Raw genomic sequence first — 21322 nt, forward strand, 5'->3', positions numbered from 1 at the left:
AAATTAATAGTGAGACCAGTTTTCTTGCATAGATACTCTAAAGACCTGACTTTAGCTTTAATGACCCTAAGATCTGAGGTGACCTGAGGTATGAGTAGCATATAAGAAGTATATTTCATGGAATATACAGTGAGGAAAATAGTTTTGAACACCCTGCAACTTTGCAAGTTCCCCCACTTATAAATCATGGAGGGGTCCGTAATGTTCATCTTAGTTGCATGTCCACTGTGAGAGACATAATCTAAAAAAATCCAGAAATCACAATGTATGATTTTAAAATAATTTGTGTGCTACTGTTGCAAATAAGTATTTGAACACCTGTCAATCAGCAAAAATTCTGGCCCTCAAAGACCTGTTAGTCCGCCTCTTAAAAAGTCCACCTCCACTCCACTTATTATTCTAAATTAGAAGCACCTGTTTGAGGTCGTTAGCTGCATAAAGACACCTGTCCACCCCACACAATAAGTAATACTCCAACTACTAAGACCAAAGTCTTAGCTACTAAAGCTACTTAGTCTTAGCTTAGCTACTTTTAACTACTAAAACTAAACTAGGTTAAGACCAAAGAGCTGTCTAAAGACATCAGACAAAACTGTAGACTTCCACAAGGCTGGAAAGGGCTACAGGGCAATTGCCAAGCAGAGCAAAGCTCAACTATTGGAGCAATTATTAGAAAATGGAAGAAGCTAAACATGACCGTCAATCTTGGACTGGGGCTCCATGCAAGATCTCACCTCGTGGTGTAGTAATGATTCTAAGGAACTACATGGGAGGAGCTGGTCAATGACCTGAAGAGAGCTGGCACCACTGTTTCCAATGTTACTGTGGGTAATACACTAAGACGTCATAGTTTAAAGTCATGTATGGCACGGAAGATTCCCCTGTTTAAATAAGCACACGTCCAGGCCCGTCTTAAGTTCACCCATGACCATTTAGATGATCCAGAGGAGTCATGGGAGAAAGTTCTGTGGTCAGATGAGACCAAAATAGAACTTCTTGGTCTTAAATCCACTCACTGTGTTTGGAGGACAAAGAATGATGAGTATCATCCCTAAAACACCATCCCTACTGTGAATCATGGGGTGGAAGCATTGTGCTTTGGGGGTGTTTTTCTGCACATGGGACAGGACGACTGCATTGTATTAAGGAGATGACTGGGGCAATGTATTGCGAGATTTTGGAGAACAGTTAGAACATTAAAGATGGGTCGTGGCTGGGTCTTTCAACATGACAATGACCCCAAGCACACAGCCAGTATAACCAAGGAGTGGCTCCGTAAGAAGCATATCAAGGTTCTGGAGTGGCCTAGCCAGTCTCCAGACCTAAACCCTACAGAAAATCTTTGGAGGGAGCTCAAACTCCATGTTTATCAGCGAGAGCCCAGAAACCAAAATCCCTGCTGCATGTGTGCAAACCTGGTGAAAAACTACAGGAAATGTTTGACCTATGTAATTGCAAACAAAAGCTACAGTACCAAATATTAACATTGATTTTCACAGGTGTTCAAATACTTATTTGCAGCAGTAACACAAATAAATAATTAAAAAATCATACATTGTGATTTCCAGATTTTTTTAGATTGTCTCACAGTGGACATGCAGCTAAGATGAAAATTTCAGACCCCTCCATGATTTCTAGATGGGAGAACTTGCAAAGTTGCAGGGTGTTCAAATACTTATGTTCCTCACTGTATCGGTGGAAATTTAAGTGAAAAGAGCATTTGTGATGTCACAGATGAAAAACACATCCCCAAACTCATCATCATACTTTTATAGAGCTCACTTCAAACATGCCACAAATTTGGAAACATAATCATATAAAATGCCCTTGGATGTGGTAGCATTAACATCACCCTTCAGTGAAAGACCACAGCCCTAAAGCATTCCCCTCCTCCACCAAACTTCACTGTTGCTACATTTGTAAATAAGCATTTTGTTCCATAGTCCAGAGGCTGCATGTCTTGCACAACTTCAATTAACACTTGTATAGTGTATATACTGATCTTAGGCTTGTGTGCAGCCACTCACCCATGGAGACTCCAGTGTTCTTGGGTTGATATTGGTTACAGAGGCAGTAGATATGTGACCTATTGGTGTGCAGCAGACTTTAGCACTAGGCAGTCATGCTCTACAAGTTAGCATGGTCTACTATATGGCTCATCTTTTGTTGATCATAAACACAATATTGATATAGATATTGAGGTCTTCAGTACAAAACATTCTACTTCCTGGATCTGTCTATGGCTATTGCACTGGCTCTGTTCTTGATTACATGCACCTATTGACATTAGAGGGTTGTGAAAACACTAGAACTCTAATTTTATGTGATTTAATTACCATCCTGATAATGAAGTGTTACCATCCACTATCCATACTATGGGAGGTATTTCCTGCCAATAATAAAACTAAAATGAAAACACTAAAATGAAAATGAAAATACCGTTTTGCCATTTCTTTTTCCATACATGTGTGAAAATATTATGACAAAATTAAAAATAAAATGAAATCACTTAATTTGCAATTTAATTTTTCACTCGAGCACAGGTCATATGTGACAAATATAAAATGAAAATTAAAAAGGAGGATTGGCGCTACCTGCTGGTGATTTTCTTTTTCATTTTCCACTTTTCATTTTCGTTTTCAACTTCACCAGCATGCAAATACATGTAAATGAACAGTAGGCGGAGCTACAACTACAGTACCTCCCGTGAAATCCAGAGAGGGCAGCACAAGCGACATGGCTGACGTTTTATTAGAAACGGCAAATGAGATTGTGAGGTTGGTGAATTGCCAGATTATATATTGCTTAGATGTGAAGTAATCTAGCAGGTTAATAGTGTTGTATGTCGGAATATATGTGAAGTGGTAGAACGCTTAGGGTCTGGATCGGGGACCATGGAAAACCGCTCAGTGCGAGGTCGGCCTAGGTTGGACGTTGCCGAAGAGACGACGCTGAAGTTGGTTACTTATTCGCAGTTTCAGATTCGTTTGGCTACTTATTCGCAACTCCTTATTCGGTTCACGATGCGTGTTTACTGCGCACTTTGTTTAAAAGAGATAGATTAAACAAACGAGCATAGGAGGCTAGGAGCATACATTAAGAGGTTATTGTTTCCCATACTGATTTTGTGAATGTAGAAAAAAATATTAAAATATAAGGAAAGCATTCCTTTTTGTAAAATGGTTTATATTTCAAGTCGTTACAATTGTATGTAATTTGTACATGATTATGGAATTCGTCAGTATTTCTAACGTAAGGAAACATATTCTTAGATTTGAAAACTAAAAACACAGAAATGCTGTTCTAGAACACAAATAATCGGAAGAAGATATACAAGCACACAACATGGTATATTGAGCAGTGAACGAATTTACAGGGGAAGGTTCAGAGGCTTATTGAAGGCCTTATTTATAGTGGACCAGATAAATAACAAATGAATCATAAAGAACAGGTCGCTCCCTAAGAGAAACCTGATTTTAGCCTGACCTACATAATTTTATACCTCAAATCTAACTGGAAACATGGCATATTGAGTAGTTAAGCACACAGGTGAAATGGTTCCAGACCCTAAGCGTTCTACCACTTCACATATATTCCGACATACAACACAACCTGCAAGATTATTTAACATCTAAGCAATATATAATCTGGCAATTCGCCAACCTCACAATCTCATTTGCCGTTTCTAGTAAAACGTCAGCCATGTCGCTGTATGCTGCCCTCTCTGGATTTCACGGGAGGTACTGTAGTTGTAGCTCCGCCTACTGTTCATTTACATGTATTTGCATGCTGGTGAAGTTGAAAACGAAAATGAAAAGTGGAAAAAGAAAATGAAAAGTGGAAAATGAAAAAGAAAATCACCAGCAGGTAGCGCCAATCCTCCTTTTTAATTTTCATTTTATATTTGTCACATATGACCCGTGCTCGAGTGAAAAATTAAATTGCAAATTAAGTGATTTCATTTTATTTTTAATTTTGTCATAATAATCACACATGTATGGAAAAAGAAATGGCAAAACGGTATTTTCATTTTCATTTTAGTGTTTTCATTTTAGTTTTATTATTGGCAGGAAATACCTCCCATATTCCTTACTTCTTCAGAAGATATTCCTCAGAAGTTCTTATATACATTTAGAATAGGCTACTATGTACATTCTGTAAATGGTGGTGGCTCTGTCATGACCTGCTACATTCATCTGTTACTAAGAATGTAACAGTTTACTTAAGTAAAACCATATGTTATTTCATCACCTTAGAGTAATGTCATGACATTAACTGCAGGTAAATCATGTCATTTTGTGGGTTCACGGTTTAGCTCTGGAAACATGGAAAGTAGGTTTTGTTTAAATTCTCTTTAATAGATGTGTAGCCAAATTATGTGATCTATTACATGAAATTATAGGTGAAAATAATCTCAACAGGAAAGTTCCTCAACCTACAAACAGCACCTCAAACAGCGACATCAGTGATTGTAGATTCAACATTACATGCTTTACATGTTTGTTGTAACCTTCAGTAAAGAGTACCTCATTAATTAAAAGTTTGTGATGTTTGGAAACTCTAGTTTAGTTGTACTAGTATCTCTGGTATAAGTGTAACTGCAAGTTTAACTGGAACTGATGAGGTGAGACGGGATGCATGTGCCCGCTGTAAGGTGATAGTTCAGCAGTCGTGGGACGACTGGTGACCTCTGGTGGTCATTTCTGCAAACTGCAGACACAGATGTGACTTTTATCTATTTTATATTTGCATTAAATTATTGTACAGGAAAAATAAGATAAGATAAGGTAAGATAGCCTTTTATTATCCCACATGGGGGAACTGTGGTGTTATAGCAGCTTAGAGAGCATACAAAAAAAATCACATGATCACATGAAGTCTTTAAACACTGATAATGAGCCCAAAACATTCCTTTATATCAGACACTACATGGGCCAAACATTTAAAAATATTCTGTGGATATTATGATGTAATCATCTCGATTAGAAAAAAACTATATATAATCGCCTAGGTTGTTGATATGCCGTATAATTAGCTGTTCTTTTTAATGGGCTCCATAATGTATATTTACAGATTTGTTTGTATAGCAGCAATTAAAATGTGCTGATCAGCACCAGTTTATTCGTTACTGTTGATATGACTCATATTAACTAAAAACAAAGTAAATCAGTGTTTTTTTTATGCAAGTGCAGGCCAAAACACAAATTCATGTATACTAGAAGAGTCGATCACTTAAAGAAATCTTAATCTTCTACTTACACATCATCACATAAATGATACTGCAAATAACAAGGATGCAATGTTATTCACTGTAGCTTGATACAGACCAACTCCTCATTTTCAATTTTGCTAAACAAATATATCAGTGCAGACACAAAATTATCGCGAAAAAGACCAAAACTACGTGTTACATGTGGATCGATTATCAGCAATCATACCCGTTACATGTGTATCCCATAGTTTGGGATTGAACCGTAACGATCAGTGCAGAATACCGGGGAATTCCGGAGCATCGGGGCGTGTTCTCCTCGTGCGTGCGCGCGGCGTGTTCTCCTCGTGCGCGCGCGCGGCCTGTTCTCGGTCCGTGGTTCGTAGCCGTCGCTAAATGAACGTTTAGACGCCCCGCCACACGGACGGGTTGGACGGGACTTTGGAGAATGTTTGCCACAGTCTTCTGAACAATTTGACTGTTAACCTGGATATAGTTTGTGCTGGAAGAACGACGACCATGTTTCAATTGACGAGACCATCGTTTCGAGTCGTTTTATCGCTTGTTTATTCAGTTATAACTCGAGTGTTGTGTTCCGGTAAGTAACGTAAGTGGGTGACTCGAGCTAGCTGCTCGCTAACAGAAGAGCTAACCAGACGTGTGGCGATACGATGGCGAGACCCAGCAGGTCCCCATAAACGGTTTCATCTCGTTTAACCAGCTAACTCCGTCTAACAAAGAGTCGAGATTTAATTAACCAGCTAACTAACATATCAGTTGGGAAAATACTGTATAACTTAGTTAACAAACTTCAGTGCGCTGAGTTATAAAGAGTTTATCTAGGTTACATGGCTAGTATTATTCTTAAAATAAAAATAATAATAATGGCTGAAGTTTCGCAAATTTTAAAATCTATTTTCTCAAATGTAAAAATAAAACCACTTAGAAAAGCGTTTGTTATCTTAGTTTGATGTTTGGAGTATTTTAGGCCTCCCAGTTTGTCATTACTGTGTGTGGACACGTCCAGAACCACAACCGTGTCGGTCCGGTACTCCACTGTACATTTCTCACAAGAGCCCATGTCAACTTTACCTAAACGGTCATTAATCTGGTTTGCGAAGAAATCAGGAAACTAAAACACATGGGCAAGCGAGACAGTAAATCGTGTTCAACGTTTTCAATTTGGATGTAGGCCTTATAAAATGAATATGCACTTTTTTTCATACGTGTGACATTAGAGCAACGTTTTGTAGCCTCGTTTCTTTGTATGTACAATGGTTTGATCAATTTACATTGCAGGCTTTTGAACATACTTGCTGTTAGGAAAATATGTATTTGTAATCAATTTGATGATTCCAGTTTCCCATAATGTTTCTTTGCGTTCTCAGTTTCTTTGCGTTGCAATGTGTTTGCAGACTGCTACATGTAAATTTAGCCATAACTTTTGCAAAAAAAAATTTTTGTGTATGATGCATACCTGGAGATTTTGGTGTAACGGATTTGATGTAAAAAAAAAAAATTTAATGCAATTTGCTTATTTTCAAGTAGTTTTCCTGAGCTCACAATATAAGATCACTAGGTTAATTGAAAAATTTGGAGTTGACACTTGGCACTACTGTAACAAAGTGTTGACTGTTATGCTTCATTTTATTTTCACACTTGCTAAACCACAGTGAAGCCTGATGTGAAATGTTCTGAGAAAATGTGCGAGAGATACTTGTGGTTAAAATCAAAAGTTGAGTGTGTGTCAACATCCTCATCCTGTGATTATGCTGCTCCGTCTGGTACAGCTACGCTGTTTTGATGTAGCTCTGATCTAGAATGTGTGCCTATTCAAAAACAAGATTAAGGATTCACACTATAGCTATCTCGCATACTTATGGGCACAGTTTAATTTAGTGTTGCTTTGTATGAACTTGTTTCTTTTTTTTTCTCTTCATCACAATTTTTACTCACAATTCTGAACACGTTTTGTCAGTTAAACATTTAAAGCCCTAGGTTATTCAAGCTCTTGAAGGCACACAGTGTAGATACATATGTGAGATGTCTATCAATACTGTTCCTACTCCAATTACTGACTGACTAATTAGATGTTGTCCTCTTCCGATGGAATATAGGGGATCCTAATATTAGGTAAAGCATACACAAACTTTACTCCGTAGGTTACACTGACATTAACTGATGCAAAACTGTAAGGTAGTCAGTGCTAGGCTTAGTTATGTTGAAGTGAAGGTTGCAAAATCATCATTGGTATGGTCGTACATAGTATGGTTGTATGATTTTGATTCTCTCTGCGTGCACAACTGTATTCAGCTTTACTTGAGTAGCATAGCAGGTTGTGATTGTGAGAGTAGTCTTTGATTTGTGTGTATTCAGCTTTACTTGAGTAGCATAGCAGGTTGTGATTGTGAGAGTAGTCTTTGATTTGTGTGTGCTCACTGGGATATTAGAATCAAACCAGACCGTTCTCAGCTTGGTCCAGTGAGACATTTTAATTGATCTTGGAGTAATATTTTAGCATATTTCTATCCTTTTTAGTTGGAAAAAGTGCTGAATGTTTAATTAAACACTAATTTGGTGTCCTCAAAATATTTTGTAACACTTTACATGTTGTAGGGTACTCTCAATACAGCATTTTGGCCTAAAGAACATTGTGTTTTTCCTTAAATGAATCATAAAAAAACATTAATAAACCATGTGATAGCAACACAATGTAATGGGCCCATACTGTAAATTTTTCAAGGGCCAAGCCTAGGCTAAACTGAGTAGAAAGAAGAGATTCATTCATATAATCCTTTTTTGTACAAATATTTATTAACGAAACTCCTTTTAAAAGTTTAGTAGCACCACTAATCCTTTCGCATTGCCAGATATAGTTCTCAGCCAAACGCAAATATGATTACAAAGGGAAAAACAAAAAGCTGTTTCTACAACAAAGCACCCTTGCTGTGAATTTAGGTGACTACTGACTTCCTCTTGTTTCACGAAAAATATGTTGCAACCGCACAGTTGTTCTTTCAGCTTTCCAAACGGCACACAAGAAACATTTCTGTTGACTTTTGTGTGGAGGACAGAAGGATTCATTAAAATAAACTCTAGCAGGAGAGGTTTGCCCACTCCCAGGCCATGTTACCAGTGCTGTTGGGCAGCAAAACTGAATTGGAAATGAATCAGATGGGATTTGTACAACCTCATGCATACTTTTCAGCATGTTACTGTGCCTTGTGTGAAATCTCAATAAAATACGAGATATGCGTCTAAGAACAGGAATTCAAAACAAACCTTTTGTGTGGTTTCAAGTTGGATGTCGTAAAACAAAGCTGCTTCTAAAGCAGAACTATCTCGCTGTGAACAGGATGAAAGTCGGGTAGCTAACTACTGTTGCATGATCAACGCAGGGCTACAGTTTGCAGTTGAACACAGGCCTATAAATGCACCTCGAAGAGATGTTGGTAAAATGGTGACTGGGTGCAAGATGGTGTTTGCAGCTGAAATTGGAAAATTAAGCAATATAATGTTTTGTCCATTTTATACAGCCTTTTTATGAACGCACCTTTCTCAGTGCCCAAGGATGCACTAAAATCAACACACTATACAATAGTTTTGCATGCATATATATATATATATATATATAATATAAAATTTTGCATATTTTATAGTTTTACCCCATCCATCACTGGACATGCAGTCTTTCACTCACAGCAGGTCAACTTTTACATTGATCTGTGGGAGGAAATCCCAGAGGAAATGCACACTGACACAGAGAGAACGTGGAAACTCCACCTAGAGACATAAGAACAAAAGTCTGGTACTAGGAGGCAAACGTGCTAGCCACCAGTTCTCACCAATTAATTCTGATTCTATGTGCTAGGATGAGCAGGGCTCCACTTGGAATATGACTTAACTTTATTTACCTAGTTCTTAAGCTGCTTTGAACTTTAGTCGGTTGAGTGTAAAGTATTTTCTGATTAAGGCTTATACACCAGGTGATTTTTGCACTAAAGAGGTAGTTTTTAAATAGTACGTTATCTCAAGGGTAATGTCAGGATATTTTGTGGGAATGGTTCCGCATATACAAATGAGATCAATGGGACTTCATGTTTTCCATGTATGGTTTCCATTGGCTATAACTATAGCCAGTAGTTGTATTGAACAAGTTGCACAAATTTTCACTCTTCGTGCAAAAGATTGGGTTGATGTAATAGCCTGTTTTGTTCTTTTTGTGATCAGCAGTAGGTAAAAGGAGATACCTCTCCGTAAATAGAGAAAATACCATTCAAAATGTATGTGTCCTCTGGATATATTTTCTATATTGCTCTCCTACAAAACTAACCGTGCACAGTTGTTTCATTATTAGAGCTGTGTTGTGCATATTGTGTGCTGTGAACCTACTGACCAATCTCAGTCCTATTGGATGACTATCCAGTGGTTTGTTAATGAATCAGCACATTGAGTCACATGACTTAAAAACAAGGAACTGTGTAGAGCCTGTGAGAAACTAAGAAAATGTGAGACATTGATGCACACTACACAGTAGTTTTGCACATATGTAGTATTGCATAGTGTGTGGGGCTATAAGCCACTACTAAATCTCTTATTTTACCACGTCCAAAGCATCCCCAGATCATCTCGCTGCCTCCACCATGCGTGTGACAGATGCCATTAAGCATTGGTCCTGCGCCTCACAAATGTTCCTCTGAAACTTGGACTCATCTGTCCACAACACCTTCTTCCAATCTTCCAGTGTCTATTATCTTTTCTCTTTGGCCCATCACAGTCTTTTCGTTTTATTAGCCAGTATGAGGTACGGCTTTTTCTTGCCAATTCTGCCATGAAGTCCAGCATCCTGAAATCGCCTCTTGAGCATTGATGCTGACACTGATGACACTGGTTCCATTTAGTGCAGCTGTCAGTTGACAGTGGGGGCCTCCCACTCTGATTTCTGTACTTGTTTGAACCAGTTTGTCACTTTTCAAAGGGAGTAGTTAACAGCATGGTAAGATATTTTCAGTTTCTTGACAATATCTTGCATTGAGTAGCTTTCCTTCCTTAACACAAAAATAGGCTGACGGGTCTCTAAAGAAAGTTGTTTATTTCTGGCCATTTTGTGCCTGTAAGCAAGCCAACAACTGCTGATGCTAGAACCTGGAATGTTGTGCTCCCTTTTATGCTCACGTATTAGTGTAATACGTGATCAGCTGTGCATCACAGTTGATCAAGGGTGTCCGAACAAACAATCAGCCCAATAACATCCTTAGCTTGGATCGGCAGCCATACCAGGAGATTTAGGCAGAGGACTGAGAATTGATAATAGGACTATATGCAAAATAAGCCTCTATAAAGAAATTTTAACTTTATGCTTAATGCTTTAACACAAGCATTTTTATTCTTTAAAAATCATCTGATGCACTTAATTTAATTGTGAATATTGTTTGTGAATTGAAAATGTTTTTCTTTCAGTTGTGTGTGTGTGTGTGTATACACACACTCACACTTAACTGAAATTGAGGGCAGGTGAGCTACAGTAACTGATGGAGAACTGTGATGTTGTTTTTTGATATGTGCAGTAATTCTCTGGCAGGTTTCTGGTATTGCGTGTATTGGACATTTGTTTGAAATAATGAAGAGGGAGATGTAGAAATGGTTTTGGCCTTTAATATTCTTCCATTATCCTCTCTTAATTCAATAAAACTCCAATGCCACTAATAAACATGGAACAAACTAACAATTCTATAAAGGCAAAATATTATACCCCAAATATCCTATATTTTTCACTCTTTTTAAGGTGTGCGTGCATATTTCTTGGTACATAGACTATTTGTTGTAAGTTGTGGATAATTTAAATAAGTCTTGTATTTGCATTAATACCTTATTAAATTTTTTTTTCCACAGTTCCACCCCCTGCTAATTTAAGCTTGAACTGTCATAACTTTAAGAATGTCCTGTACTGGAATTACAGTGAACCAAGTCTGCAGCCAACATTCAATGTTTCCGTCCGGACCTATGAACGGTATGTTCACCAGACACAAAGTCACTTATGTGGGGTTTGTAGGAATGGGGCAGGGACTTTATAAGACTTGTTGCCTCCCTTCACATTTTTGTAATTTCTGATCACAAAAAAATGTTCCACTAATTCTTAGGCACAAACAAGCTATCCAGTAGTAACGCAAGAACATCTCTAATAACGAAACATCAATTATATTAGAAAAAGATGTATAATAAACAAACATTTCTAATTTAAAAACAAGCACTTCAGTAATAAGGATCATGTAACGAACTGGACAACGAGGGCGGACAGAACTGCAGAAAGGGGTGTGGTTTATTAAACCTACTAGGAGCTGGCCCCTCAGGAGAGAGACCGACATCCTGCCCCGAGAGAAACACACACTTATGCTGACGACAAGGCATGACCAAACAAATGCAACTTGTACATGACAGAAAACAAAGGGAGCAAAAGGAAGTACACAAGAAACAAACACAAGCGAAAGCCGAGTATTCCAGCATCAGCAGGATTAAAGATGCACAGAACTAGGGCTAGGCAGAGAGACGCACGACGTTAAACAGATACAAACAGAACCGACTGAAGTAGCAAACAGGACAAATGACGAGAAACGAGGAATACGTTGGTAACACTGGGAGAAGCGAGGGTAGGGAATCCAACGTCTACACGGGCAGAAGGCAACACGGTATATGGGGAACTCTGAAACGAGGGGAGGACACTGGGGGCACACTGAGCAAACGCAGGGTAACAGAACTCACAGACTCTAGGCAAACACATCATGATGGCGCTCAGGAAGAGAAACGTGCTCAGTGAGGGAAACGAAGAGCAACGCAGACGAGGGAGAAATGTGGGGTATAGGTACACAGACTGAGGAATTAAACAAGACGCAAGTGAAACTAACCACTAGGAACAAGAGGCTGAACGGGGGTGTGGAGTAAAAGATAAACAGAACTCACATGGAAGAGAGGAACAGACTGATTGACAGTGGGGGCGGGGCTAACCATTACACATCAGTAATGAACATTATTCCAATATGAAATCACAAACAATTTAAAAAATAAGCTTCTTATTCAAAATATCAAGTCTACAATAAAACTTAGCAGGCTATTGGAAAACTGGAAATGTCATTATTTTGGGTTTTTTAAATAATAGCAATTAAAATCATGTGGTTGGTAGTGCTTGAATATTTGAATATAAACCTATATACATTGCTCAAAGTAGCTCAGCTGTTATCACATGACCCGAACATTGCGATGGTATCGGATTAATAAAGTCTAATTTGGGTCTGTTCCATCTGTATTCACAAGTTACATTTTTATGAAGAGAAAGCATTTTATGCTGATGTAAAACAAACTCATGCATAAATATTATATATATATATATATATATATATATATATATATATATATATATATTAGTGGTGGGACTTTAACGCGTTAATTTCGATTAATTAATTACAGGAAAATTAACGCACTAAAAAAATTAACGCATTTTAACGCACGATACACTTTTGCATCGTGGAATGTTTCTCAGTGCACGAGTTCCAGGCATACAGATTATATGGACGCACGATAAGATGAGCATGATGCAGATGACTGAAGAGGCTACGCTGGTGGATGGGAAATTTAAATATAAGAAACTTCCAGATGGAAGTTCAAACAAAAATAGTGTTATTTACACTTTATGTAGGAAGGAGTTCGCTTATCACAGGAGCACTTCTACCCTTCGTTACCACCTCAACGCAAAACATGTTGCAGCTAAAGCTGGGCGTACACTGTACGATATTTTAAATCGTGTACTCAGCTCCAGCTCAAACTGTACGACTAAATCGCAGGGAGAGTCGGCTCGTGGAGCTGCTTCAACAGTGCGATACTCTCACGAGGAGCGATTTGAATTTCAAACATGTTTGATGTTCTTGCGATGCTGCGATTTCTGATCGGGAGTTGGTCGTGAGGTGTGAATCGCTCCTTGTTTACCTGTGTAAACTATACGATGCACGACACGCGATTGAGCCGAAACGAGTGAAAAATCGGCTGAAAATGGGCCAAAAATCGCACAGTGTACGCCCAGCTTAACGCGCAGGTCAGTAATGATAACTTAGCTGCTAAATGTATTCCTAGTACGATAGGGTGACCTAAACGTCCGCATTTCACATCTTGTCCCGGTCGTCCCGGTTTTTTTTAAAGTGAGGAAATGTCCTGGTTTTTAAAGTACCTTCATTGGACCATTAAGACTGGATTAAACTTTCGCGAGTGACCGTAGCGCGCAACTCCGCACGCGTTTATACATGACGCGTCATATTATTTGTGTTGTTCGCTCTCTGTGGTCGAAGATAAAGGCTTACAAGAAGCGCTGCACATTGCGTCAACTGATGCAAGTTATGAACTACCGTCCAGGGGTGAGTTTCCCCAAAACGTTCTTGGCGCCAAGTACTTCTTAACCTCGTACGTAAGAACGAGGGGAAAAAAACTGGTTATTGTGAAAGGGAAGTAAAACAGGTTATTGTGAAGAGCGCCACAAATGTGGCTCTGACTGGGGATCACTGGACCTCTGTTAGCAACAAGAATGATCTTTGTGTGACAGCTCATATTATAGATGATGAATGGAAGATCCAGTCATTTGCTTTGAACATGCAGAAGACCACTTCTAGGCACTATGGAGATGCCTGTGGCAGAGGCCTGGGAAATTTAAGAAAAGTATACCATCTAAAATGGTATTAAAAAACATCTTCTGATTTACTTCAATTCTTCCAATATCCTGAGCAAAACTCCCAAAATTAAACAACATTTTTGGTCAGAATTTCCAATGTTCTGAACTGTTTTCTGCACTCATATATTGGTCTGTGTAGTAGACTGGTGGAAAAATAAACAAGATGTTGAAGTTTGATTATGTTCATTGATTCATTCATCATTCAAACTTAAATTAATATTTCTCATGTTAAATACTGAAATGCGATTAAAATGCGATTAATTTCGATTAATTAATTACAAAGCTTCTGATTAATTCGATTAATTTTTTTAATCGCGTCCCACCCCTAATATATATATATATATATATATATATATATATATATATATATATATATATATATATATATATATATATATATTTTAGAGGTGGGCCGTTAGCGAGTTAAATTAAATTTAACTCTCTTGTAGACCGTTTTGTATCCCCAATAACTGACTGCACATTCTGGGGGTTCTCTCATCATTGTTTCAGGGTTACCTATGTAAACTGCACAAGTACTGCCGTTCAGTTGGTCTTCTGTCTCCATGTACAGGTCCACCCCACTATCGGTGAGAACTTCTGAGCACTATCTAGACATCAGCTCGTACACTCAGGATGTTGAAGATGCGTACTTTGTGTCAGTGATGGCTGAGTTGAACGAGTCTGCCAAACCTAGTTCACGTGTCTTCACCCAGTTCACGTACGGCGAGTTTCCATCAAGGATCAAATGTAAGTGAGAACTCTGATAACTTATTTACTCTAGGCACCATATCGATCAAACTGCTGTGTGAACATGGCACCAGCTGGTTATCTTAAGGTTGCATCGCAAAATATATTTAGCATGTTGCTGTTTCACTGAGATCTACTTTTAGATACAGACTTTAGAAGCTACAGTTGGTGCTGCTGTCCATAACACTGATCTTCATTGCTAGTGGAAAATGCTGAATTGTCATTTTAACAAATTAATTCAATGTGTTCAAGCATTTTAATTAATTCAGATGTTGTATATTTGTTTGCAGTTGAACACATACATAGATCAGAGCAATATATCAGTGTTTTAATAAATTAGTTTTTGACTTGTTTTAGTTCTGTTCCATTTCAGGTCTAATGGACTTTCCACCCTTGAACATTTCAGTGCGGTCACGCACATTTGAAATAGAGTTTTATCATCCTTCTTATATCTATGGCATTGAAAGACTGAATGACACCTTTACGTACACTGTTGAATATAATGAGGTACGACATTCAGATGCTCTTTTTTCTTTCTTTTTTTTTACCTAGATGAAAATGAAAGCATCTTAAGACCATATATCTTAAGACCTTAAGCTCCATATATGCGTCATTTGACATTTTAAACATGGAACAAAATCAAGATTCAAATCATCTCTTTGATGAGCAATTTTGTAAATCAAAAATGGCACTGTGTGTGTCTGCCTTTGCACCGCAATCCATTTTGATAAGCGCCACATTTGTGGCAAGATGACGAGATGAACAATCAAACGCTTGTTTGGAGCTCAGGTGTTTGGAGCTCAGGTGTTAGAGCTCTCACTCTTGGCTTTCTCATGTTCGTTTCTTACAACGGCGTATGTGTGTGGTTTGCCTTATCACATTTTTTAGTATTTTGATAATAATGCAGTAATTACATAATTCAGAAAGCCATGTTTTATATGGGTGGGTGGGTGTGTGTGTGCGCAGAAAAAGCAAATATACTCAGTATATTGACAAAATTATAGAAATGTGCTTCATGCATCAGATTGAAATACAAAACTATATAGTATTGTGAAGCCATTATAATTTATGAATCACTGTATTGGCCATTCCAATACTCATATTACAGAAAGCTCCCACATGCAAATGTGTCTCAGTTCTTAATATTATTAATTTAATGAACAAAGAGCCATTGACAAAACGCTTTAGAATTATAAAAACAGTGAATAGAAACTGGAAAGTTTTGAGTTAAAGGAAGCCACGATAGAGCAGTCTTCAGATGTGGTCTGGGTGTTTGATTCGCAGACATCATATGATTTTGTGGGGCCCACATTACATTTTGTAACAAACCTAAAAACATGGGTGGAGGTCAATCCCTAATATTAATATTACATCAAGGGCTTACCCCTGTGTTCTTAATGCTTTACAAGGGAATATAATTACAGTATGGAATTTTTTATCCATATGATGTAGCTTTTGATGATGGGTTGAGGACCATAGCAGAAATCTCACTGCTTCTTTTATGTGTGTCTAGGCCTTAAGTAGTGTATCCCTTCACAAACTGAAAGCATTAACCATGAGGTGCTGAAATGACGTACATTGCATATTTTATTGGGTGGTTTTGCACTACAGTACTGAAGTTTGGTTGTCTGTGTACTGATGATTGGATAATCATCCCCACCTTTTTTTTGCAAATGTTTATTTCCTGCAACAGATTGAAAGCACAACATATAGTTGTTTTGTAAATGATTGGATCTGCACGGAGAAGATGCACCTTCCAGAAAGCCTTTATGGCAGTTGCATGACGGTACATTTCGGAGGGTCTATTAAGGGCCTATATACAAAGACGTCCAGAAATGTTTGCAGTGACGGTCTAGATCCTGATGAAAAAGGTAAGACCTTTGCTTGCCTTATGTACTTGCTTGGAGCCTTTAAAAATTTTTTTATGATGTCTGCTTCAGCTACATTTAGTTAATTGTCTACCTTGCATTTGATTTCTCAAACCTTGAGATTTGATATCACAAATGATATTAATAATAAACTAATAATATTCTTATAATAATCTAAACCATATTCATATTGAGATGATCTTGTATTAAACATTTGTTTTACAGACTGGGCAACTCTTATAACCGCTTTAGTGTGTAGTGGGATTGTCCTTGTCCTGGTAATACTATTGGGAGGTCTGCTGTACAAGAAGTTGACTCACATCAAGTCTCAAAGCTCAGTATTCTCCAAACTCCTGGTAGGGTTATATGTTGATTATTACACCATTAAACCCCTCTTTTTTTTTTTTTTACATTGTTTGCATAGGAAGCAGCCGGTAGTGGTGGCTGTTGTGTATGAATTGTCATTTAAATCTTCTTGTGCTAATTTGGTAGTTTCTTGCATCTACATGCATAGTAGCAGACAGGTTGCCTACTGTAGTATCTGTTCACTAATTCCACCATTTAGACGCATCTTTCGTTTCATAACTTCATTAACTTAATGCTCCATTATCCCTCACTCAGAGCATGGTGAAATCTGATCATGTGGTGATCGAGCCCGAGAATCCCCCTCTGTCTGAGGTGATGTCTGTAAGCAACACCCCGCTGCTGGACACCTCTGAGGATTTGTCCAGTCCCACCATCATCTCGCCCACAAGCATGACTCACGGTCTCATTGACTCACATCTTGACATGGAGGCACCAGGGAGCCAGGAGCCTGAAGATGTGATGGAAGAGGCAGATTCTGAGGATGCTCAAAGCTGCACAGGCTACGACTGCGGCAAGTTTCCTGTTATCATGAGCCCAGAAGACACTGTAGACGCTTATGGCCCAAGACAGAATTAAGGCTATGACTAATATGGAGAGATAACATGCGACCTAGTAAAGCTCAACAAGTAGCTAAAGTGCTGCTTGAAAGCTTTTGAACCACTCAAAGATGGTTATTGTTTTCTTTTTATTAATCTCATGAAATTAACATCCAAATCTCAATTTGTAAAGCAGACCTTCCAAATAAGGGACACAAAAAAGATATTTTTATTAAAAAATAATTCTCTCCAAAAACTAAACATCTGCCAAGTGCAAATACAGTGAGGAAAATAAGTATTTAGTCAGTCACCAATTGTGCAAGTTCTCCCACTTAAAAAGATGAGAGGCCTGTAATTGACATCATAGGTAGACCTCAACTATGAGAGACAAAATGTGAAAAAAATTGAAAAAAATCATTTTCAAATCAACCGAATTGTAGACTTGCACCAGGCTGGGAAGACTGAATATGCAATAGGCAAGCAGCTTTGTGTGAAGAAATCTACTGTGGGAGCAATAATCAGAAAATGGAAGACCTACAAGACCACTACTAATCTCCCTCGATCTGGGGCTCCACGCAAGATCTCAGCCCGTGGGGTCAAAATGATCACAAGAACAGTGATGAAAAATCCCAGAACCACAAGGGGGGGATCTAGTGAATGACTTGCAGAAAGCTGGGACCAATGTTACAAAGGCTACCATCAGCAACACACTACGACGCCAGGGACTCAGATCTTGCAGTGCCAGACGTGTCCCCCTGCTTAAGCCAGTCCATATCCAGGCACGTCTGAAGTTTGCTAGAGAGCATTTGGATGTTCCAGAAGAGTATTGGGAGAATGTCATATGGTCAGATGAAACCAAAGTAGAACTATTTGGTAAAAACACAACTCGTCATGTTTGGAGGACAGTGAATGCTGAGTTGCATCTAAAGAACACCATACCAACTGTGAAGCATGGGGGTGGCAACATCATGCTTTGGGGCTGTTTCTCTGCAAAGGGACCAGGACCACTGGTCCGTGTACATGAAAGAATGAAAGGGGTCATGTATTGTGAGATTTTGGGTGCAAACCTCCTTCCATCAGCAAAGGCAATGGGCAACAAAGATGAAACGTGGCTGGGTCTTTCAGCATGACAATGATCCCAAGCACACTGCCAGGGCAACAAAGGAGTGGCTTCGTAAGAAACATTTCAAAGTCCTGGAGTGGCCTAGCCAGTCTCCCGATCTCAACCCCATCGAAAAGCTTTGGAGGGAGTTAAAAGTCTGTGTTGCCCGCCGACAGCCCCAAAACATCACTGCTCTAGAGGAGATCTGCATGGAGGAATGGGCCAACATACCAGCAACAGTGTGTGCCAACCTTGTGAAGACTTACAGAAAACGTTTGACCTCTGTCATTGCCAACAGAGGATATACAACAAAGTATTGAGATGAACTTTTGTTATTGACCAAATACTTATTTTCCACCATTATTTGCAAATAAATTCTTTAAAAGTCAGACAAAATGATTTTCTCAATTTTTTTTTCACATTTTGTCTCTCATAGTTGAGGTCTACCACTGTATATGTGAACTATTTTAGTTAGTAACTTGTGGCACCTACTTTTGCAGCCATTACTTCAACCAGACATCTTCTGTAATCACAAACTCTCGCAACTTCTTTTTGGGATTTTTGCCCACTCCTCCTTGCAGAACTCAGTTGAGAGAGGCTGGAGGGGCATCTGGCATGTACCACCCGCTTCAAATCTTGCCACATCATTCCTATGGGATTTAGGTCTGGACTTTGACTGGGCCAATCCAGAGTGCAAATTTTATTTCTCTTAATCTGTTCCTTGGTAGTTTTGTTGGAATGTTTTGGGTCTTGTTTCATAATCCATTTCTGTCCCAGCTTCAGCTCCGTAATCGGTGACAGGAGGTTCTGGTTAAGAATTTGTTGATTGATCTGGCAATTGATGGTTCCCTGGATAATATGGAGTCATCCAGGTCCAGAGGCAGAAAAGCAGACATGGACCTTCACATGTCCACCACCATACTTCACTGTTGGGAGGAGGTTCTTCTCTTTATATGACTTCTCTCCATACATGTCGCCTGTGGTTGTGGCTAGAGAATGGGCTTCCAGAGAGTCTGTGGTTTTAATCAGTCTCCCAAGGACGTCTGATTTGATTGGTCTGCTTAATTGATTACTTGAGCACTGACGTGTTTGAGTCTTTTACCTAATTAACTTTACCAGTGCAGCTGTGGTTCATTTACTTTTACACATCTCTGATTCAACGTTTCATGTAGTCTGCTGGTAACTCGCACCTTTCACTCAAAACAAGGAAGTGGAATTGATCAACATAAACCTGACATTTTATAGGTCATTGTCATCTTATTTCATAAAAGAATCATAGTAAAACTATGATTTTTCTAAACTGCTCAAGGAGTTCTCAAACTTTTCAGCAGCATTGTATATATAATACAGCTATATATTGGCTTCTGTGGTGTAATGCATTTCAGAATTACTGAGAAAATGGAATAAAATAATATTTCAAATGCATGCTTGCAGTACCACTATAAATCCAGTATAACTGCAATACAAACATGCAAAGTATCTTTTGAGAAAACAGAAAGAAAAATCAGTTGTGCAAGAATTCACTAGACATAGATGACCACAATCAAATGATCTGACCTTTTGGTTTTTTAATTTATATTATACAAAACTGAATTTTTTTCTTACAAAAAGGTGTGGATCAAACAAGTCTTTCCTTTAAAAAAAATGTGAACCTGTATATTTTACTTGTAATTTTTTGTTTGGAATGAATTGGTTAGTTTGCAAAATCCTCATTGGATGACCAGGAAAAGCTGTAAAGAAAACCCTTCAAGAGAAGTCTTGAGTTTGATGGCACTTTAATTTCAGTTGATCTATGTTAAAATAATAGATTTTTTTTGCATGATTTTCATCATACCAGTGACAGACAATGAATCTGCTTTTATCTGGTTAAAAATGGAAATAGTACATTGGCTGCATGCCAATATGTGCGCCAAGGAAAAGCTTAAAGAAACACACGTAGCATGTTGACCAATGTCTGTAAGACTAAGTCAACTTGGACCGTGAAATGGGATCTGTAAACTTTCAGTGGACATGTTGGTCACTGTAGAATCTGCAGATATGTTTCTGTTGCTTTCTAAAATCATTTACAAAAAATGTCTGAGAATGTTACTATATAATATCGAAACGAAAAGCATTAATACAAAACAGTAAAGATTAATATACAATGAATTATGTGGTCTTATTTGTGCTGTATAATTCAAATCACTACTACTGCATTATGAAAAATACTTTGTGCCTTTTTTGCTTTGTTGTTTGATAGAATAGAACCTGAACAAACACTCTCGCTTTACCTGCTTGATAAGCAAATCTCAATTCATTGCATGTTTTACAAGTATCTGAATGTATAGTATCCAATTGGTGTATGTTTTATTAAATATTTTAGCACTGTGTTTATAATTTGCACCTTTTAGTATGTTATTGTATGTTTAGTTTTTTCATTTGTATTTGTTTCATACAATGTCTGTTATTTTCATTACATTATTTCATTTTCATGCCCAGCTTGATTTTGTTGAGTTAGCAGATACCGTAACAGACAAAACATTTTAATGAATATAGATGCATGTTTTGGGGTGGGTGGCCCGTTTTGTACAGAGTAGTATCAATAATTACAGCTTACATATTTCCCTTTTGCATTTTTATAATCATTTGTATTTGTACCAGATAATCAAAAATACGTGCCCCGTGTATTTCATGCAAGTTGTTTCATAAGCTTTTTGTTTAAATAAATATCCATACAATAACACTGGGACTATGGTCATTACACTCGACGATCAGCATCTTTCGAAGACATGACATTTTACCATT

At 38.1% G+C, this 21322-nt stretch overlaps 1 protein-coding gene across 1 annotated transcript; it reads left to right on the forward strand.

Annotated features, from left to right (window-relative positions):
- Positions 1 to 5578: 5578 nt before the first annotated feature.
- On the forward strand, positions 5579 to 21260 carry ifngr1l (interferon gamma receptor 1-like). The gene is made up of 7 exons (XM_076974392.1): positions 5579 to 5807; positions 11102 to 11219; positions 14491 to 14666; positions 15040 to 15173; positions 16360 to 16537; positions 16760 to 16890; positions 17156 to 21260. The coding sequence occupies exons 1-7, from the start codon at positions 5729 to 5731 to the stop codon at positions 17474 to 17476; spliced, it is 1137 nt and encodes a 378-aa protein (XP_076830507.1). The 5' UTR covers positions 5579 to 5728; the 3' UTR covers positions 17477 to 21260.
- The last annotated feature ends 62 nt before the right edge of the window (positions 21261 to 21322 follow it).

The sequence above is a fragment of the Brachyhypopomus gauderio genome, chromosome 15 (genome assembly GCF_052324685.1).
Source record: "Brachyhypopomus gauderio isolate BG-103 chromosome 15, BGAUD_0.2, whole genome shotgun sequence".
In the NCBI taxonomy this organism is placed as follows: Eukaryota; Metazoa; Chordata; class Actinopteri; order Gymnotiformes; family Hypopomidae; genus Brachyhypopomus; species Brachyhypopomus gauderio.